The sequence below is a fragment of the Anopheles arabiensis genome, chromosome 3 (assembly GCF_016920715.1).
Source record: "Anopheles arabiensis isolate DONGOLA chromosome 3, AaraD3, whole genome shotgun sequence".
Lineage (NCBI taxonomy): Eukaryota > Metazoa > Arthropoda > Insecta > Diptera > Culicidae > Anopheles > Anopheles arabiensis.
This window is the reverse complement of record NC_053518.1, coordinates 59,631,266-59,650,672: the sequence shown is the minus strand read 5'-3', so window position 1 is coordinate 59,650,672 and position 19,407 is coordinate 59,631,266. Positions and strand designations below refer to the sequence as shown.

At 43.6% G+C, this 19,407-nt stretch overlaps 4 protein-coding genes and 1 long non-coding RNA gene across 14 annotated transcripts; 2 read left to right on the top strand and 3 right to left on the bottom strand.

The window, feature by feature from the left end:
* Nucleotides 1–583: 583 nt before the first annotated feature.
* LOC120899849 lies at nucleotides 584–5,302 on the bottom strand. Of its 10 annotated transcripts, none has more exons than XR_005739106.1 (11): nucleotides 4,777–5,302; nucleotides 4,318–4,669; nucleotides 3,001–3,424; nucleotides 2,808–2,931; nucleotides 2,432–2,713; nucleotides 1,863–2,358; nucleotides 1,781–1,790; nucleotides 1,488–1,670; nucleotides 1,254–1,391; nucleotides 789–1,049; nucleotides 584–697 (listed from the first exon to the last, which is right to left on the bottom strand). It is a non-coding gene; the product is annotated as an uncharacterized LOC120899849 (long non-coding RNA). The 10 variants fall into 10 exon arrangements; XR_005739113.1 differs by lacking the exon at nucleotides 1,781–1,790 and having other exon boundaries at nucleotides 1,863–2,067; nucleotides 2,158–2,358; XR_005739107.1 differs by lacking the exon at nucleotides 1,781–1,790 and having other exon boundaries at nucleotides 3,001–3,204; nucleotides 3,326–3,424.
* A 121-nt stretch (nucleotides 5,303–5,423) lies between these two features.
* LOC120899848 (partitioning defective 6 homolog beta) lies at nucleotides 5,424–10,684 on the top strand. Its single transcript, XM_040306127.1, has 5 exons — nucleotides 5,424–6,220; nucleotides 6,353–6,578; nucleotides 7,774–7,901; nucleotides 7,983–8,080; nucleotides 8,164–10,684. The coding sequence occupies exons 1-5, from the start codon at nucleotides 6,158–6,160 to the stop codon at nucleotides 8,591–8,593; spliced, it is 945 nt and encodes a 314-aa protein (XP_040162061.1). The 5' UTR covers nucleotides 5,424–6,157; the 3' UTR covers nucleotides 8,594–10,684.
* A 75-nt stretch (nucleotides 10,685–10,759) lies between these two features.
* Nucleotides 10,760–12,788, bottom strand: LOC120899847 (transcription initiation factor TFIID subunit 7). Its single transcript, XM_040306126.1, has 4 exons — nucleotides 12,289–12,788; nucleotides 12,009–12,224; nucleotides 10,999–11,940; nucleotides 10,760–10,922 (listed from the first exon to the last, which is right to left on the bottom strand). Exons 1-4 carry the CDS (start codon nucleotides 12,370–12,372, stop codon nucleotides 10,881–10,883), a joined length of 1,284 nt encoding a protein of 427 aa, XP_040162060.1. The 5' UTR covers nucleotides 12,373–12,788; the 3' UTR covers nucleotides 10,760–10,880.
* Nucleotides 12,789–12,919: 131 nt separating this feature from the next.
* On the bottom strand, nucleotides 12,920–15,183 carry LOC120899846 (asparagine synthetase domain-containing protein CG17486). The gene is made up of 6 exons (XM_040306125.1): nucleotides 15,040–15,183; nucleotides 14,567–14,978; nucleotides 14,293–14,495; nucleotides 13,799–14,226; nucleotides 13,557–13,737; nucleotides 12,920–13,497 (listed from the first exon to the last, which is right to left on the bottom strand). Exons 1-6 carry the CDS (start codon nucleotides 15,097–15,099, stop codon nucleotides 13,024–13,026), a joined length of 1,758 nt encoding a protein of 585 aa, XP_040162059.1. The 5' UTR covers nucleotides 15,100–15,183; the 3' UTR covers nucleotides 12,920–13,023.
* LOC120899845 (RNA cytidine acetyltransferase) lies at nucleotides 15,182–18,930 on the top strand. The gene is made up of 6 exons (XM_040306124.1): nucleotides 15,182–15,572; nucleotides 15,646–16,744; nucleotides 16,810–17,331; nucleotides 17,504–18,023; nucleotides 18,095–18,650; nucleotides 18,726–18,930. Exons 1-6 carry the CDS (start codon nucleotides 15,370–15,372, stop codon nucleotides 18,850–18,852), a joined length of 3,027 nt encoding a protein of 1,008 aa, XP_040162058.1. The 5' UTR covers nucleotides 15,182–15,369; the 3' UTR covers nucleotides 18,853–18,930.
* Nucleotides 18,931–19,407: the final 477 nt, after the last annotated feature.

Below are 19,407 nucleotides of genomic sequence, written 5' to 3'. Positions count from 1 at the left end.
CCCGTCGTTTAAGCTTAATCTGAGGCGCTTGGGGTCTTTCTATTTTCCGTTTAGGTAGAGAGCTTGAGTTGTTTAGAACCCGTTTAGTGGTCGTTTAGTGGATTTGTGGCACTTGAGGCGATATTTTGTTCACGGTCACCATTAACCGTGTATCTCGGGGACCGCCTGAACAAGTTAAAAAAAACTTTAAAGATATTATGATTTCAAAGAAAAAAAGATTTATGATAAAAAACATAGTTGAATCCATTATCCGTGTTATTCGAGTATCCGGGCGTTATCGATTCCTGATGAGCCCGGATAAACGAAGTTCTATTGTACTTCCGTTGTATGTCGATTATACATCGGATGCATATGGGTAGCCATGTCTCACAAGTGGATTCCCGGCAGGCAATTGACAGCTAAACTGAGGGTGCCGGAGGAGGAGAAACGGGCGCCCAACCGTGCATGATTCAGGCGCCCAACGGAAGACATGATTGGGCGTGGGGGGGTACGGATGAAACGGACCTCCCGTTCTTTCGTGTATTGTTTACATTCGTTTATCCGTGTATTTCTTTCATTCGGGTTGTACATCAACACAGCTAAATTTCAAATTGACCGTTATTTTATTGATAATTAAATATTCTAAAAATACACTATTTTTCATACAAACCTAATTCAGCGCAATAAAACGGCTATCACGGAGATTTCCAGCATTCATCTGTAATTAAATTAAAAAATAAAATATAGAATAAGTAAAGAAAGTTATTTGCGTTTCATATAAATAAAGCGTAGAGAATGCAATACATTACCAATAATTGTGAGAAGCCAAAACAACATGTTTGTTTCATTGAACATGTTCAAACAATTTGTTGTAGCCGCCTAAACAAACATGCCTTCAGTTAAAATGATAGTATGACGACGAACGTACAGGAGTTGCGTCGTCATCGAGGACTAAGCCAGCTTCATCGTTTTGGCAGCATTCCGTCACCTAGATGTGATTGTCCTTCGTGATGAAGTGTAACTAGCCGACCGTACATGGTACGGCTATGATGAGAACGGCTTATCTGAAACTAAAGAAAGAAGAATAATATCAGTCAAGTGCATTTCATGCTGATCGTTCGTGATCGTTTCTTGTATGTACAAAGGAATAAGGGGGACATTTTTACAGATTTTTTTTCATTTGCACGCTTCCTACCCGCACCAGTGTAACCGGTGCTAGCGGACGAGCTAACACCCAATGCTATGCCATAGATTTGGGCGCGGTTGTTGCGTACCTGTGGGCCGGCATGTTTTTACAATCTCGGAACGTCACCTCTGTGGCCCAAACATCTGTGCTAGCATTTTCAGAGCGCAATTATCGCCTTGCAATCCTAACGCGTCTACCACGACCATTCGTAATTCTTACAGCACAGCTGAAATAGACAAAATAAGAGAAAAATATTGTTAGTGGAGCGCAATCCATGTAAACCATTAATTTTAATTATATCGTCAATTTGTCTTTCTCTTACATTTTACACTGTCGCTAATTTCGGTAGCTTAGGTAAGCTAACAGTACGATGATAATCTGGATACCGCCAATTACCGGCTCGTAGAAGCGTGAACGCATTCATCATCACTGAAGATTTGGTACCTCCATAACAGTCCGCCTCAGACGACGAAATTATTAGCAGTTGCAATCTGATACACGACGCCTAAACGCGATGAGAAAAAAAAACACAGCAAAACGTTTTAGATTAAAAATATAATGTCAGTTTAGCTTAATAAAACATTAAAATGAAATATTTTTTTTGCTATTTCGCACGGCAGATTAGCTGAAATGAAAAATAAAACAATGTTAATTTATCAAACAGTCTTTCTATTACTTTAGATACTGTCAGACTTACTTCAACTTTGCTTCAATTTAGCATGGTGGCCGGTGACCCACGGGGTTTTCCGCTGTTTCCAGTTTGTGGTAGTCCGGTGGTTTTTATAGAGCAGTGACTCCCACATTCTCCAGACAGCGCCGGAGGATGAGGAATAGGAACGCGTGCTCTAATTTTGTCTTTGGGGAGGCATTAATCGAGGCAGGACAGGTGCAGTATGATCCGACTACAGCGCGATGGCGAGTAACCCGGAAACACCAAGAATGGGGACATAAAACGCGGGTATGTGATAAGTAGCTTCGTCAGTCAGATGTACCAGTCCGTGTTGTTGGACAACTTCCGACGACAAGTGCAGTGCCATCGGTGGTTCCGGTTGCCATTCCTCGTGCTATCCGTCCCCCCAGATTGCCGGTCCGTGTTGTTGGACAACTTCCGACAACAAGTGCAGTGCCTTCGGTGGTTTCAGTGGCTGGTCAGCGCGAGTCAACAAAGAATGCCAGTCCGTGTTGATGAACAGCTGAAGGTAACGGATGAAGTGTCAGCGCTGGTCTCGAATGCCGGTGATGATAATCATCATCGGTCCACATTACCTGATGTTCTTGCACCATTCCGTCCGTTAGGCCAGCAACATGGACAGCAACCGTCAACTAGTACTGCTGCGCCATCAGTGGTACCGGTTGCTGATGCTCTACCGCAGGAATCAGGCATGAAGATCGGTAGACAACAGGCATTGGCGGGTTCTGCAGTACCATCGATTGCATCGCTTGTCGAAGTTCATGCTCCGAAGAATCAGCGTGATATGATGTCCGCTGTTGTAAGACAACAATTACCCACCAGTGCTTCTGCATCGGTGATAGCGGCTCCTAGAGGATCTGTTTGTATTGTGAGCCGTACACCAGCCAAAATGATCAGCGTTAATGTTCAAAAACCATCAACGAGTACTGCTATATCTGAGGAATTTTTTACCTGTGTTCCTAGCCAGATCCGTCCGCCAGGCAAGATAGTTGATGGTGGTAATTAAGTGCCATCGACAAGCGCATAACGTACATAACGACTGAACGAGCAACTGGTCCTGTTGTGATAAATTTGCCTAAAAATATAACCAGGAAAAGTGATCAGAAACCGTCAACGAGTTCTGCTACATGTCCGGTGTACGAACCTGTGCTGCCTTCGTCACTAATAATGATGATCACCGACGATGAACACCAGACTGCAGCAGGAGCAAATCAAGCAGTCTTTTCAATTACTTCTACAGAGCATTCTGGAAGCTGCTGCCTTCGTTGTCGGATGCTGTTAATGAAAATAGATGCACGCAGCGCACAGATAATGGTGATTTTAAATGAGCAGTCCACAATACTGAATCCTATGAAGGGTATAAGAAGAAATGCGCAGAGTTTAGCAATAGAAAAAATCGAAAATTAACAAAAGTTTGATGCATTTGAAGCAAAAATAGCTGGAGATGATTTTGCATTTGGCAGTTATACTTAAATAATAGATGCAGATATCAGCAGCCAGGATGCCAACAACAGGATGCATGAAGCTTTAGACGTGTTGTTTGATGGGACTTTTCTTGCACGGTGTACCTCGGAAGGATCGTCAGAAAAAAATAGCTTTTAGTAGCTACCCAAATACAGTGCAGTCTATCGCCACAAACCACGTGGGAATAGACGTAGATATAGAATATGATAAAGAATATTTAAAAAGAAAACTGACACATGCACCGGCAAGAGTAAACATGCAGGGAAATGTTAAAACAAGCTGCCATAGAAGGAATAAATAAAAATAAATTTATTTAGTTAAATTGCTCTACCTATTTATAGTTGCTGTATATATATTACATATTATTTATTGATAAACACATTGCTTTTCCATTTTTATTAATTGTAATGTCCTATTGATACTATATTACACCTTTCATCTATTCTTTTCTAAATAGAATGATGAATGACAAATGAAATGAAAAATTGTAGCTTTGGTAGTTTTCAGGGGTTAAGATAGGACTTGTTTAAGATAAAAAATGTAAAATGGCTGTTGGTTTCATTTCGCAAATCACTAACAGCCATCGCGTTTTTGCTCCTATCATTTATTGTACTTTATTGCCAACCGTTGGACGATTGACACAGGTGCTAATTTCAAACGTATTCCGTCTTATTAGGAGGAACAACGCTAACCATATTCCGGAAAATAAATAATGCTGTTGCATCTTAATAGATATAAACAAAGCGCGTTAACAGCAATAACACGATTACACGACCACAATACGACCATAGCAAGCTCTGGTGTCAATCGTCGCGGTCAAGCAACAGCAACTAAACCCGAGAAAGGCCGGGATAAGCTGTTCCGTTAGAGCAATTTTCTAAAAAGAACAACAAAAAACATATGTCGATGGAGCGCTAACGCTTAAATTAATAAATAAACGAATTAATGAATAATTAGATAAACACATGCATTCATAAGCTATATATATAAATGTTACCATCGATTGTTTACAACGATGTTCACAGTGTGCTGTAACTCTCTTCAATTCCCAAACTTGAGACAATTTCCGCCTGCAACAAAATGCTCATCCGGTTGTTGCTCTAACCGCGCAGTTCCCATAAGGCCCGCGCCGACGATCCAAGGTTGGTGTAAACAAAAATAAGGATAAGAAATCTGAAAGTAAAAAGAATCAAAGTGTCCTTTCCATCATGCCCACTTCTTTGATGGCTTTCCAATATCCTTTGCATGAAATCCGCTGGGTGCATACGAGGTGAATCGGATTTGTGTGCTTGGATTGTGGATTGCGGATTTGTGTGTCTTCGGACAGCTTGGAACACTTCTGAAGAACACTGATAACATCGATTATTCATAATGTTAAACGGCAAATTTTATCCGATTAGTTATTTAATTGCAGCGTAATAAAAAATTACAAATACAACAAGTTTAATTAACATACCTTCCTGCGGAGGCAAATAGCTGCACGTATCTAACCTCCATCTATCGTTTTCTCCTGGTAAACGATAAGGACACCCGAAAATATGGAAAATTAGATAGGTACAACCAAACATTAGACGGATACGTATACATTTTTCTAATTTATAACACTTTAGCACACATTTTTGCTTCACACTAAGCACAACAAACTAACATAGGAAGCTGCAATATTTTAACGCTTCAATATTCGCCAACAGCACACAAGTGAATAGCACCATTGGTCATTACTTTTAAGTTCACATTACAAACTTTAACACTGAAATTATGCAAATAAAATACATGTTTATCACAAAGACGCTTCCGCATCAAACTCTTTCACTTTGTAAACATAACCTCGATCCATCTTCGCTGCCTAAAATTACACACACACATCCACACACTGTCCGTCGTCACATGCCGTTTGGTGCTGTTGCACGCACACAGTTGCAGTTCATCAGCGCTCGTCCGTGTTTCTTCCTGCTCTTCCATGCGTTTCAACACCCCTCGCCCTAGTATGAAACGTCAATTGCCTGCCGGGTTATGTTATTTGGGAATACAGTTGCGTTTGAAGTTTTCGTTAAAATTTTGACAACTCACTTTTGCACCACCGTTTGTTCAATAGGCGAGCAAAAAAAGGCGACGACGGACGGTGCGAATGAAGCAGTGCTAGCGCGTTTGTGTTTTCCAATCGGTGAAAAACTTCCCGTTTTTCGTTTATTATTTTTTACCCGCTCTGTTACCGATTTGTGCTTTCACCTTGTGGTCCGTCGTCGCAGCGAAGTGATTCTGTGATAATATATACGTCTAGTTTGTTGTGCGCTCGATGCGTTTGGAATGCGAATGCTGTCTGTGTTCTCCCGGCAATAGTGAGTAACTTCACTCTGTTCCCATTATCGTGTGACACCACCACGGTCATGGTTTAGGCGAAGAGAACGAGCAGGCAGACGACACAATACGGCCACCAATTAGTCCGTTTTGCACAGTTTTCTCCAGTGTATGCTTCCGGCTGCTTCTCGGGGTAGCATCCGTGGTGTTCCGGTTCAGGTCCAGAAGGCGTTTTATGTGTGTTGTTTTACAAGCTATCGTTTCGATAAGGCAGCTCCGCCCGTACGCGAGAGTGAGGGGTGAAAATTCCGAATGGGCAGTAAGTGGTGCATCCCGCAATAGAAATCGCTCCACACATATGATCGTGACCCGTGGAAAAAGCGCGGCGGCCCACATAAAGTGTTATTTTTATTTTTCGCGTTAGGGTTCGGGGAGCCGTTTCTCCTTAGTACCCTGGTGGTGTGATTGTGTTGTATGTAAAAAAGCTTTAAAATTATTAGTTTGCACGTTTAAATGGTTGCAAGTAAGTGAGTGGAAGGATGTCGAAAAGCAAAACAGCGCATCCAAAAATCGACAGCGATCGTGTAGAAATTAAATCGAAGGTAAGTCGAAGGAATTTGTAATCGCCTTTGCAGCATTACATTAATTACACGCACACACATATACACACACACACACACACACACATACTCACAAACGCACTCTTTCTTTGCTCCCAATGGTCATTTCTGCAGTTTGATGCTGAATTCCGACGATGGTCCGTAAAACGTTCCGAGCAGCATTCCTTCGAAGAGTTCCAGTCGCTAATCGAGCGGCTACATAAGCTGGACCGCTCCCAGCTACTCGTTTCCTACATCGATCCGCGGGATAACGATTTGCTACCGATCAACAATGACGACAATTTTGGTAGGGCGCTCACAACGGCTCGGCCCTTGCTGCGCGTGATTATACAGAAGAAAGGTAAGGTGATGAGGTGAAGGGAAGACAACTCAGTAAGATTGAATGTTCAAAAAAGGATGGGTTTTGTTCAGAAAACATATTGCCCTACCGTGTGCATGTGTGCGTAGGGTAGCTATCGTGTGTCGTACAATATTATAGTCGCCAATCGCAACAACACTTGACGGATAAGAACGCCCTTTGCCTACTCTGATGGCTAGAACAACAGTTAGCGCGACACGAATGATTCATACATTGGTATCGCCATCGATATGCCGCGAATAACGCTAGCGAGCAAAGTCGGCGTTGCTACTCCGCTTACGGCAAGTGCACCGTTAGCGTTAGCATATAATGGATAATGAAGCTGGTTGATTGATTCGATGCAACAGGCAGCGCGAAGAGCGGGAAAGGAAATATGGAATGATTATCGGTATCGCACGATTCGATGTGCACCATCTGTGTGCCCACACACATACACAACCGACCCAGCCCAGCTATCGATCGAGGTCAGGCTGTGATCGTAAATCGAAATGATTCGTGCGTTTCGAAAATAATGCTCCTTCCAACAACGGGCAGTCTGCTATGTTTGATGGAGCTACTATTATTTTTCTTAATTAGTTTTGTCCCACCCCACCCTTGCGTGCTGCTTTTGGCAGAGCTGTATCATCAACAGTTGTAGTACTGAATTATCGGCAATCATTCCTTTGTTTCCTGCATGCGAAGCATAATTTTTTTTAGCAGCTTTATGTACAGCAGTTTTTTATGTAAAAAAAAATCCTTCATTCAAATCGGTATTACATTTGGACAGTAAAAGTACAGTGCACCCTCTCTTATTTGACACCTCTCCAATTTGAAAAACCTCTCTTATTTGAACATTTTGCACAGTCCCTTGATTTCCAGTACATTTTTGTTCCTCTAATTTGGAAAACCTCTGAAATCTGTGTCCCTCTTATTTGTGTATGGTGTTGCCATGGTTATTGAATGATGTATGCTCAAATTGGCAATCCTGTTCGCAGTTTCCTATAGCAACAGTTAAGGCTGCATACTAAATGTTCTGTCTCTTTCTTGTTTGGATGGAACTTTCATTCACTTTCCACCTCTGTAATTTGAAAACCTCTCTTATTCGACAGTCCCATCGCCTCTCAAATAAGAGAGGGTTCACTGTACTTCAATCCCTTGCAAACCAATTATTCAATCCTGTACTTGTCTTTGTAAACAGGTGACAGTATCGAAGAGCGAACGGGTTACGGTACCATTCGGCCCCGAAATCTCATCAGCAGCATTCTTGGACAAACTCCAGTAAAACCGAAAGGTTTGGCGATATCTAATCCGCACGATTTTCGACAGGTTTGTAACGCTCACTTTATCTGGCCCATAGTGCCATGCATGCCAGGAAAAGCTAACCTAACGTATTCATATATCCTCCAGGTATCTGCTATCATCGATGTAGACATCGTCCCGGATACATGCCGACGTGTCCGTCTGCTGAAGCATGGTAGTGAAAAGCCGTTGGGATTTTACATTCGGTATGTGACTAAACCCATTAATAAATATATTTCGCTGTAGAGCAATTCGTGACGTGATCATTTCTTTGCACCATCTTCCCCAGCGATGGCACATCGGTGCGTGTAACGGCTAATGGGTTGGAAAAGCTGCCCGGTATCTTTATCTCTCGGCTCGTGCCCGGTGGTCTGGCCGAAAGTACGGGCCTGCTGGCGGTGAACGACGAGGTGCTGGAGGTAAACGGTATCGAGGTGCTGGGCAAAACGCTGGATCAAGTGACGGACATGATGGTAGCGAACAGCTCAAACCTCATCATCACGGTCAAGCCCGCCAACCAGCGTACCCTAGCGCCGCCCCGTCGCGGATCGTTCTCGCGCAATAGTCAGCTATCCGGTGGATCGCACCAGTCGCAACATACCACGGGTTCGGACGAGAACGATCAGGACGATCAGGATGAGGTGGTGGATCTGATCGAAGCAGTCACGCTAGAGGAGAGCAATCTCATCTCCCAGAAGGATGGTGTGTTGCATTTGTAATAAGAAGTCACAACGATCTGTGTACGGTAACAGCAACTATTGCGATCATCATCTCCAAATTTGGCGCTTTCAAACGCGTGTTATAAATTGTCAGAAGCGGAGGCCAGCACCATTATTGGTTATATTGCCCTATTCATGAAAATTGCATTTTTTTAGGTTCGTCAGAGCCTGACACTGTGCAACACGGTCACTTTGACGAACGTACAACTACTACAGAAAGTGCCTGGCAGTTACTTCCAACACTGAAGTCAATTCCTTTTGTTGGAAATTTATTGGACGGTTGAGGAACATTCATACAACAGAGAAAAACTCACATAAATCGTTACTTAATGCAACCTAAAAGACATTCTATTGAAACGACACACACACACATTCCAGTTCTAAATCTAAAGTAAACGTACAGTTTTATATCTACACGCAAGGAAAGCCAGCAAATCTGGAAAATGTGAATCTTTGGATCCGTTGTGATAGAGGTGTAAAAGAAAAACCGCATAAAGAAACAAATTTTAACAGTATATTCAAAGTTATAGTATTCAAACCGTGCCTTTCTGTGTCGCCAGCAGAAAAAAAAAAGATTCTTGGATTAAGAAAGAGGAGAACCGATAGAGGAAGCTCGAAAGTGGAGCGGGATCAGGAATAAACAAACAAGCACATTACGAGAGCTTACAACTCAATCAAAAAAGCAATTTTGCTTTAAGGCAGCAATGTGTACTTCAACATCAAACTCTAAGACTTAACAGAAAGACAGTACTTATATGAACGAGAAATGCAGCAAGAGAAACATACAGAATGGTGTGAGGATATGAGATGAACCATTGATAGAACATTTTAGATCGTTTGTTGACGAGCGCGCAAAAAAAACCACAACAAAACAATAAAACATCTTGTTCAGACGGGGTAGTTGATCTTTAAACAGCAACGTGAACGGAAGCAATTATACAGCAGATTTAAAACGCTTGTCCCTACGCATTCGTTGCCGAGGGTAGGATAAACGAACGCAAAAACAAAACCGATTACAGCAGAGACAGCTACCGCGCACACAAGCCGGACGACCTTATTATCCAAATACCAAATAGAAGGCTGGAAAGTTGTACTTAAAATACTTTGGAAACGTGCATGCGAAAAAATTTCGTTGATACATACATACAAACTAGACAGTCAAAACAAAAAAACGTCTTTTTTCTACAAAATGAAGAGCTCTGAACGATAACGGTAACAGGAAGGCGACGGGTTATGGTTAGCGAATGAAATTTTAGAAAAGTCACGTACCCGGCTAAGGGGCGAAGCAGTAAACACACGTATGGAATGCAAATTTGGAGATAAACCCAGATAGCCGTTGGCAGCTGATAAACGATAAAGGCCGTGCAGAAAGCAAAGGTGTGGTGCAAAACTTAATATAGCCGTTATTACATTTTATCTACCCAGCACGGTGGACACAACCGGGGGGCACGTTCAACTCGACTGTACCCAGCAATTCATTTCGCTCCTTTAGCGCCACCCCATCCTTCTGTTCTGCTCACATAGCTCACGTCCTCTTTTCTATATGTATGTGAACATTATTACACAGTATTTTTTTGTTTGTTATTATTCGCCTAGTTGTAGCATAAATAGATAGTTGTGGTAGAGTCAGAGCGAGAAAGAAAGAGAGAGAGAGAGAGAGAGAGAGAGAGAGAGAGAGAGAGATAAAGAACGTGCAACACAAAATAAACACCACTTTTTCGGTATTAAACAATAGAATCGCCCAGCTGGTTGCGACCTATACTCAGTAGCATAACTTAAATATACACAACATTCCAATTGGTTCACTAGACTACCGCGTCATGTCACAGTTTCTATCACGTGATGGGCATGTATGATGTAGAGAACAAAAAAAACAAACCCCAATTGCCTTAGAAACGAGAAGCGTCCACTGTCGTTTAAAAAGCAAGTAAAGCTAGGACCACACACAATTTATTCATTCCGATACGTTTCAACTCACATACACACACATTCCGTATACATCCGTAGATAGAGAACGTTAGGGATTAAAAAGATACATCCTGTTTACAAAGACAAAAATATTATAAACTTTTTATGGATGAAAAAGAAAAATGTGCGTTATTTTTTTTCTCTTTAAGCTATCCGATTTCGGACACCCATTCGAATATTGTAGAAGCCTAGCAAAGATTGGAATCTTAACAGTAAGTATATTTTTCCGCTGTAATTGTATTGGATTTCATTGGGTACATTTTGGAGTTCTTCATTGTTAGATTTTATAGGGTTTTTTTCCTGTTGGCCATGGTCAGATTCAATCCAGGCTATATTTTTCCCCCGATTGAAGGTCAAGGATCTGAAAAAGGTTAGTAAGGGGTATTGTTAAATGCTTGCAATTGTTCAAACCCAACGCACAGCTGCGGAACACTTACCTCTTTCTCCTTGTCTTGGATTTCCATCAGCAAGCTGTCAAGCTTGTCCTGCAAACGCTGGCGCAGCGTTTGGTTCTCGATGGTGCGAATTTCCTGCTCCTTTTGATTACGTTGCGTCTTCAGGTCGCTTATCTGGCGCTGCAGCTCATAGACGCGGGCGTTGTTGTTCGTGCTGGCCGTAGCACTATTGGCATTGCTGTTCTGACTGTTGCCGAAACCACCGAGCGGCATGTCATTCGAATCGTTGTCGGAATCCAAACGCGAACTATTATCTCCCTGGAAGAATGACATCGACTTCGATCCGCCCGCACTGCTCGCCCCTGTGTCAGGTCGCCGGGCCGCCCTATATCCACTACTGGAACCGGCTCCACTGAACATGCTCTTGTTGAACTCCAGTGCCGGGTTCCTGTCGCGCTCCTGTTGCGTTCCCTGGTAGGAGCAGGAATCTGACAGCCGACTGTCTTCGGCCTCTGCCGACAGTCGGCTCGTTTCGTCCAGATCGATGTTTTTGTTGATCGGATTATCCTCCTCGTCCGAGTCGGACACTTCCTCGCCGAAGATGTCATGCTCGCCCACGTCCTTGTTGTGCTCTCCCTTTTTCGTGTTTTTCGAGGGGCTCTTGTGCGGTGCCCCTGCCTCGTTACCCGAACCCGGCGACGGTTTGTTCGGATCCTCGTCCTCGGTGATCAGTTCCCACTTCACGTTGACCGCCTCGTTGTCGACGCGCAGCAAACGCTTCACTTCTTTCTCGATTTCCGGTGCTTCGACGTACTTTTTCTTCAGCGTTTTGCGAAAACGGCGCTTGCGTATGTTTTTGCACGGCGGCGTCACGCCGTGCGGCCACAGGAACTTCTTGTCTACCTTGTTCGGGTCCTTCTTTTTGTTCTTGTTGGGTGATTCCTCTTCAGCCGATTGCTGTTCGGGTTCCTCCTTGCAAATCATCTAAAACAGAATCATCGTGAGAGTGTAACGGGCTCATCCAATCATTACCCAAACAAAAAGGCGCTTACCATCTGACATATGTCCGCTGTTTTGTAGAAATTTTTCGAGTCGATCGTTTTTAACGACTCAATGATCGTGGGAAGATCGACCACCTTCGCGTGAAGCAACCAATGGTCAAATCGAACCTCGCCATAGCGCAGCTCATTTTCCAGCCGAATGAAGAGCCGATCCTTCAGGTTGTTGGCTCCACTTTGTATCGCTTCGCGCAACGCCGCAGCAGGTTCCTGCAATGGTACAAAAAAAAGTCAATAATACGTGTGTTTATGGAATAACTGAGCCGCTCATTACCTTCGGCATTCGCATGATGATCTGCGTTTCCAGCTCCGCTCCATCGTCCTTTTTGCTATCCTGTTTTACGGGTTTATCGGGCATTTTTCTAAGCTTCTTGCTGCGTTGGTGAGCTCTCTCGAAAGACTGCGGCTGGTACAGATTTATTTACACAACTGGAGATGATGGTTGATAAACGTCAAAAATGTTGAAGGAGATGCGCATGAGTAGTCGCATGGATGCCAACGCACTTGAATGACCGTTGCATTAGATTCATTTGGATGGAATATTACGCGATGCTTTATTTTAATGTGTTGCAACATTGGTATAATTAAACTGATCCCCTATTTTGGTTGATTGATCAACTGTTACCAACATTGACTGTAAATATGTAAAACTGATAAATATCAGGTGCTAAACAAGCTTAATCAAGACTTCCTTCTGGGATGTTTTATAATTCAGTTTATGAATAAATAACACAAAAATCACAGTACGGCGGTTTGTAGAAGTAACTGTGATTTGATTTGAAAATAGCTTGCGTTAATTGAAAACAGCCATCATTATTATAATTATTTAAAAATATTGTAAATTATCCATTATGATGTAAACAAAATTGATGTAAAACCAATGTAGGGCAAAGAGGACACCGGACTACAGTTTGATGTTTTAATCGAAATTTGGGAATATTGTTCCATCATCTGGAATTTGGAAAAAAAAATCTCCCAAAAATGATAAAATTATTTCCATTGTTTTCCATTAGTCTTCCAAGTATGCAGACCGGTCCGTTGCATTCTGCTTTCGATCGGCTATTCTGGAGCCGAATTGTAAAGCACGCTTTCTTAACACGCTTGCTTGCTTTAGGCCGAGTTTGTAGGCACACAAGCGTAGTACGAGCTTGTCCCCTATCCCCGGTCCCAAGGGATGGTAACAGCGCTGGGACGCTTTCAAGGAACGTACTAACGCGATGAAATCTTCCTGCAGATACGGAGTCCTGGGTGTGACTCCATTGTCGCTGATTACCCTATCATCACGTGCCAAATTTCTGCTTGGCAAGCGCCGCCAGTCTAAATTCAGCTCTTCCTCTAACGCTTCGTAAGCTTTCAGGAAAGCGACGTCCATGTGTGCGGTCGAACCTTTCTCTTGATGCAGCCGAAGGGTTCGATCGAACGCTGTTTTGTGTCTTGTGTATCCGCCGAATAGTTCATCGGCACCTGAGCCTAATAATAGTACCTGTAAAAGTGTAGTGTATAAAGGATCAAAACTGCTTTTGTAGCTCAGTATCATCTTACCCGGCTAGTGCTCGTGTACGGTTCTCCGCCTTTCACTCCAACGCCCTTCGAAGCAAACCAAAGGGCAGCACCCAACGATTCATCCAACACATTTCGCAACGGGAACACGAGATTAGAAATCGTTTTCCTTTGCTCATTTAACTCGTGCCGAGAGATGTTTATCTCTACAAAATTCCATTTTCTATTAAAAGATTGCTTATTATTAACAACATTATTAGGCTTTTAAGTTTTGTTTGCATTACCGATTGGGTTTAATGCGTTGCAGTTCCTCTAGCGTAGATAGTCCGGTCAATCGATCCGGCACGTTCCAATCAATTTGTGAGCGTTGTACATTTGCGCGGTTCACCTTTTCAAAGGCCACATTCAACAGCTCGATCGGAACGGGTACGGGTACAAATTCATCCGCTAACAGTGCTAGGATCGTGCAATCGATTCCACCTGAAAACAAAATTCCCACCTTTGGATGCGCACATGACGATTGACTTGCTACGCACAGCTTGCAAAACGGTGTGGTGTTTGTAATACGCTCCTGGATTGATTTACGCAGCGTGGAAAGTAGTTGATTGCACGTATTGTTAACAGCAGCGCACTTTAACAGTGTTTCGAAAGGGCCTTCTTCCGGTGGTGATGCATCGGCAGCAGTCAGCAGTTGGTGGAAATTGAAATTTTGCTAAAAACGTAAGCTAATGTTTAAAAAAGTCTGTAACATAAATTAAACTACATATGCATAATTTACCTGTACAGTAATTCGTTGTTGCGGGAGTACAAGCTCATTTTTTAATTGAATTGTTAGTGCGTTACCAAACATCTGCTCTGTCTGCGTACAATCGTCTGTCCATGGCAGCAGGGTGATGCAGTTCGGCTCATTTAATCGCTTCAAATCGATAAAGTAAAGCCCATTTGGAGGTAGTTCTTGCACGACACTGGAAGCAAAAAGTCCTGCGTGAACAGAACCAATTTCATAGTGAGTGTAGAATAGTAACAGATAATATATTTAAAAATAATCTTACCTCCAACGCTTGAGATGAATATATTTCCACTATCTGCAACAAGTCCAAGAAGCAACGAGTTTCGACCGATCGCATCACGCGCAAAGTAAATTCGGTTTTCGCGCTTTCTTAGAAAAACTACACTAAATGGACCGCGCAAGCTAACCAACAGTTTAAAAACGGCGTTTTCATCCGCACATCGTTCAATGCTGTGGAGAAGCCAACGCGTGTCACTCTCTTGCATATCTTTTCTGGTCTGGAAAATGTCGCCATTGAAGATGAGCACCGTTTCATCTGTTTCAATGGGCTGGGGACATAACGATACGCCCTGGTGCCACAGCACGGATCCATAAAAGAGCACTCTTGATTCGTACCACAGGGTAGCATCGTGATTGGGGCCACGATTCTTGAGACGGTCCCTGCACGTTTCCAGCTGTAATGGCAAAGTCTCCTTCAAAATTTGTTCTTTTTTAAATTCAAATTCAACCACTCACTGCCAGTTCCCCATCTGAAGTATTGTTGTTTGTGCAAAGGTAGCAAAATATTCCGCACATTATGAAAACCCTAGAAAACGAGGTGGTTCGTGTTCCGCCCGCTCCAAACTGTTTACAAACATCGTGCTGCGGTAGTTCGTCGAAGCGATCAACAACCACTAGACAGCTGGGAAGGATTGTCGACGAAACGTAAAGCATGGCAGCATGGTTGTACGGACCACCCTGTAGCTGTCAAATTAAAAACCGCATTTGTTTGTGAAACAAGGTCCCACGTGAAACCGGGAAGTCGGGAATTAAAAGTAGCAAAATTTAAGCACTTTTCGCATTAAAATGGTGAAGAAAAAGATTGACAACCGTATCCGGGTGATGATTGAGAATGGTGTAAAGTTGGGCCATCGAACGATGTTTGTCATTGTGGGCAACAAGGCGCGTGATCAGGTGCCGATACTGTACGACATCCTGACCAAAGCATCGGTTAAAGCACGGCCGACGGTGCTGTGGTGCTACAAAAATAAAGATGAAGCTATTTCGAAGTAAGTTTGTAGTTTCGCACAAAACTCGAGCATAGCTGATCAAATAAATCATTTTGTGGTGCTTTCTTTTCAGCCATGGCAAGAAGCGGGCGAAAAAGATACAGTCCGGCAAGATCGATATCAACGAATCGGACCTGTTCGATGCGTTCCGGGTGGCGACGACGATTCATGGCCGATACTACAAGGATACGCATACCATCCTCGGCAAAACGTACGGCGTGTGTGTGCTGCAAGATTTTGAAGCCCTGACGCCCAACCTGATGGCCCGGACCGTGGAAACGGTCGAGGGAGGTGGGCTGATCATTTTGCTGCTGAAAACGATTTCCTCCCTCAAGCAGCTGTACACGATGAGCATGGACGTGCACAAACGCTACCGGACGGAGGCGCACCAGAACGTGACGTGTCGGTTCAACGAGCGGCTTATTCTCTCGTTGGCCGACTGTTCGCGCTGCTTGCTGGTGAATGACGACTTAACTGTGCTGCCGCTGTCGTCCCGTACCGCGGACGTGAAGCCGATCGACGTTGCGTCGATCGAAAACGTACAGAGCGAACAGCTGGCAGAGCTGAAGGAAAGTCTGGCGGATGCGCCACCGGCCGGACCGTTGGTGAACCTGTGCCGAACGTACGATCAGGCGAAGGCGGTGGCACAGTTTATCGATGCGCTGGCGGAGAAGCAGCTGAAACCGCCCACCTCGCTGACCGCCGGCCGTGGTCGTGGTAAATCGGCCGCCATGGGGCTTGCCATTGCCGGATCGATTGCGTTCGGATACGTAAATGTGTACGTAACGTCGCCATCGCCGGAAAATTTGATCACCCTGTTCGAGTTCATACTGAAAGGGTTCGATGTGCTGGAGTACCAGGAGCATACGGATTATACCATCATTCGTTCGACGAATCCCAACTTTAACAAGGCCATTATTCGCATCAACATAACGCGCAATAATCGTCAAACGATTCAATACGTTTCGCCGACCGATGCGCATCTGCTGAATGCTGCCGATTTGCTGATCATTGACGAAGCGGCAGCCATTCCGCTGCCAATGGTAAGAGCAATGCTAGGACCGTACCTGGTCTTTATGGCTTCTACCATCAACGGGTACGAGGGAACGGGACGCTCGCTTAGCTTGAAGCTGCTGTCGCAACTGCAGAAGGAAACGAATGCACCACTTCCGGTAAGGACAATTTACGGAGTTGTTTGTGAGATTTGTTTTATTTACCGTAGTATTTCCTCCCACAGATCAAGCTGGAGGAATCAATCCGTTACAGCCCAGGTGATCCCGTGGAATCGTGGTTGACATCGCTGCTCTGCCTCGACGCAACGATTGTACAGAATATGAATTCCGGTTGTCCACCGCCGGACGAGTGTCAGCTGTACTACGTGGATAGAGATGCACTGTTTTCCTACCACAAGGCAGCGGAAACGTTCCTTCAGCGCATTGTTTCTATCTGCGTATCGTCGCACTACAAAAACAGCCCAAACGATTTGCAGATGATGAGCGATGCACCCGCCCATCATCTGTTCTGTTTGCTAGGTCCGATCGTGAAGAAAAATCAGCTGCCAGAAATTCTGGTCGTAATACAGGTGTGCCTGGAGGGAGAAATTTCCTCCACAACGCTGGCCAACTCGCTGGTACGCGGCATGAAAGCGTCCGGCGATTTGATTCCGTGGAACATTACGGAACAGTTTGGCGATCATGAGTTCCCGAAGCTGTCCGGGGCACGAATCGTACGCATAGCGACACATCCCAACTATCAACGCGTAAGTTATTTGCGACGTATTGGTCTATATTAGCGTAACGCTTTAAAGAGCAGCCTAATCAGGAACCGAAGATGTCTGATCAATTAATTTGTTTTTCACTCAATTTTGAAGCTATTCACTAGTCGCACAATAATACCGATTGATGTAATGTTTGATTTTTCACTTTTAACAGATGGGCTATGGAAAGCGTGCCCTGAATCAGTTGAAGCATTACTATGAGGGAAGATTTCCAATCGAGTCGGATGGTCTGGGTGATGAGCAAGGAGGGGACGACAATGGTATCGAAACGATCGATGACGATGAGGTTGATCTACTGAAAGAGGTCATAACACCGAGAAAGAAAATTCCGACCCTGCTCAAAGCACTGACCGAACGAAAGCCAGAGATGCTGGACTACCTCGGTACGTCTTATGGTTTGACAGGCGAACTGCTGCGTTTTTGGAAGAGCCAAAAGTTTGTTCCCGTATACCTTAGCCAAAAGGAAAACGAACTGACCGGAGAACATTCGTGCATCATGCTCTGTCCCATCAACTCCACCGTTGAGCGGGTCGAAACGAATGAGTGGTTAAATGACTACTTTCTCGACTTTCGCCGGCGTGTGTTGAAACTGCTGGGCAAGTCTTTTAACAAATTTACCACCAGCTTGGCACTTTCACTGCTCGAGAATAAGGCAGTAAAGATGGAAGGAAAAGGTGAGTTGAATATGATTGCGCTTCTTAAGCGTTTACTACTACTAATCACCATTAACCGGTTTGTGTTTCAGCGCTGACGCAAACGACTATCGATGAGGTTTTTCTACCGCACGATGTACAGCGCCTGGAGATGTACATCCACAATCAGGTAGAGTACAAGCTCATCATGGACCTGACATCCGATCTGGCGTCGCTGTACTTTCAAGGCAAGATGAGCGGTGCACATATCGAGACGCTCCACAAGGCAATTCTGCTCGGGTGTGGCTTGCAGCATAAGACGATCGATAAACTGATGGAAGAGTTAAATATGCCCAGCAATCAGGTGCTGGCAAAGTTTTACGATTGCGTCAAAAAGCTCACCAATTACATTCTGCGCACGATGGAGAGCACGATCGAGAGTGGCATGGCGAAACCGAGCGAGTTGAACATGGGAGAAAATCTGGTCCCACTGAAGCAGAGCCTCGACGATGAGTTTGCGGAAGATGTGAAAACGCTGGAGAAGCAGCAAAAGAAAGAGTTGGCTAAGCTGAAAAAGCTTAACCTAGATCAGTATGCCATCAAGGGTACGGACGAAGAGTGGAGCAAAGTTCTATCGAGCAACAAATCAACGATAGTGTCTATCAAAAGGTAAGATTAAAGGGTGACGAAAATTATCTGAACCGACTAGCACTGATGAGAGTTTTTCTTTTACACGGTTTTCAGTGGAGAAAAGCGGCTGAACGAGAATGCCGACGATTCGATGAGTGCCGAAACAGGCGATGTTTCCGCATTTCAAAAGAAGAAAGCCAAGTTCGGCAAAAAACAAAAGTCTCGCAATAATAAGGGCTAATATCCGGGATTTGATAAAATTATAAGGTATAAAGTTTAAAAAAGCTTAATAAATCAACACATGTTACAAACTTTAAAACAAATGTTTTTGTTTCTAAATAAAGATGCGAAATTATTTTAACCTATAGAATAAGAAAATCTTACGACCAGTGATGTACCGTTTAGTCATTTCTAAACTTATCCTCTATTAATTTGTTGGCATTTGTCTGATTTTTTGTTGTTGAGAAAATCGTATTATTTTTGCAAAGAAAAGGCTATTGTGTATTAATTTACGCGCGGAATTATTTAGTTATTTAGATCTTTAAAAAAAACGCGAACAAATTTACAATTGATGTAATTAATTAAAAGCTTTTAAGAAATCCAATTCGATTATGCGATGGAAAACACGGTTTAAGCATTATTTCGTGTACAACAAAGTCAGCAAATGTGAAAATGAAAATTTTGCACGACTAAGTTTATTTCCTAATCTTTTGGAAGAAAGCATTAAACGAAATGTTCTGTGTTGAGTATAATAAACTCATTGTTAAATTTACAAATTACATGCATATAATTCATT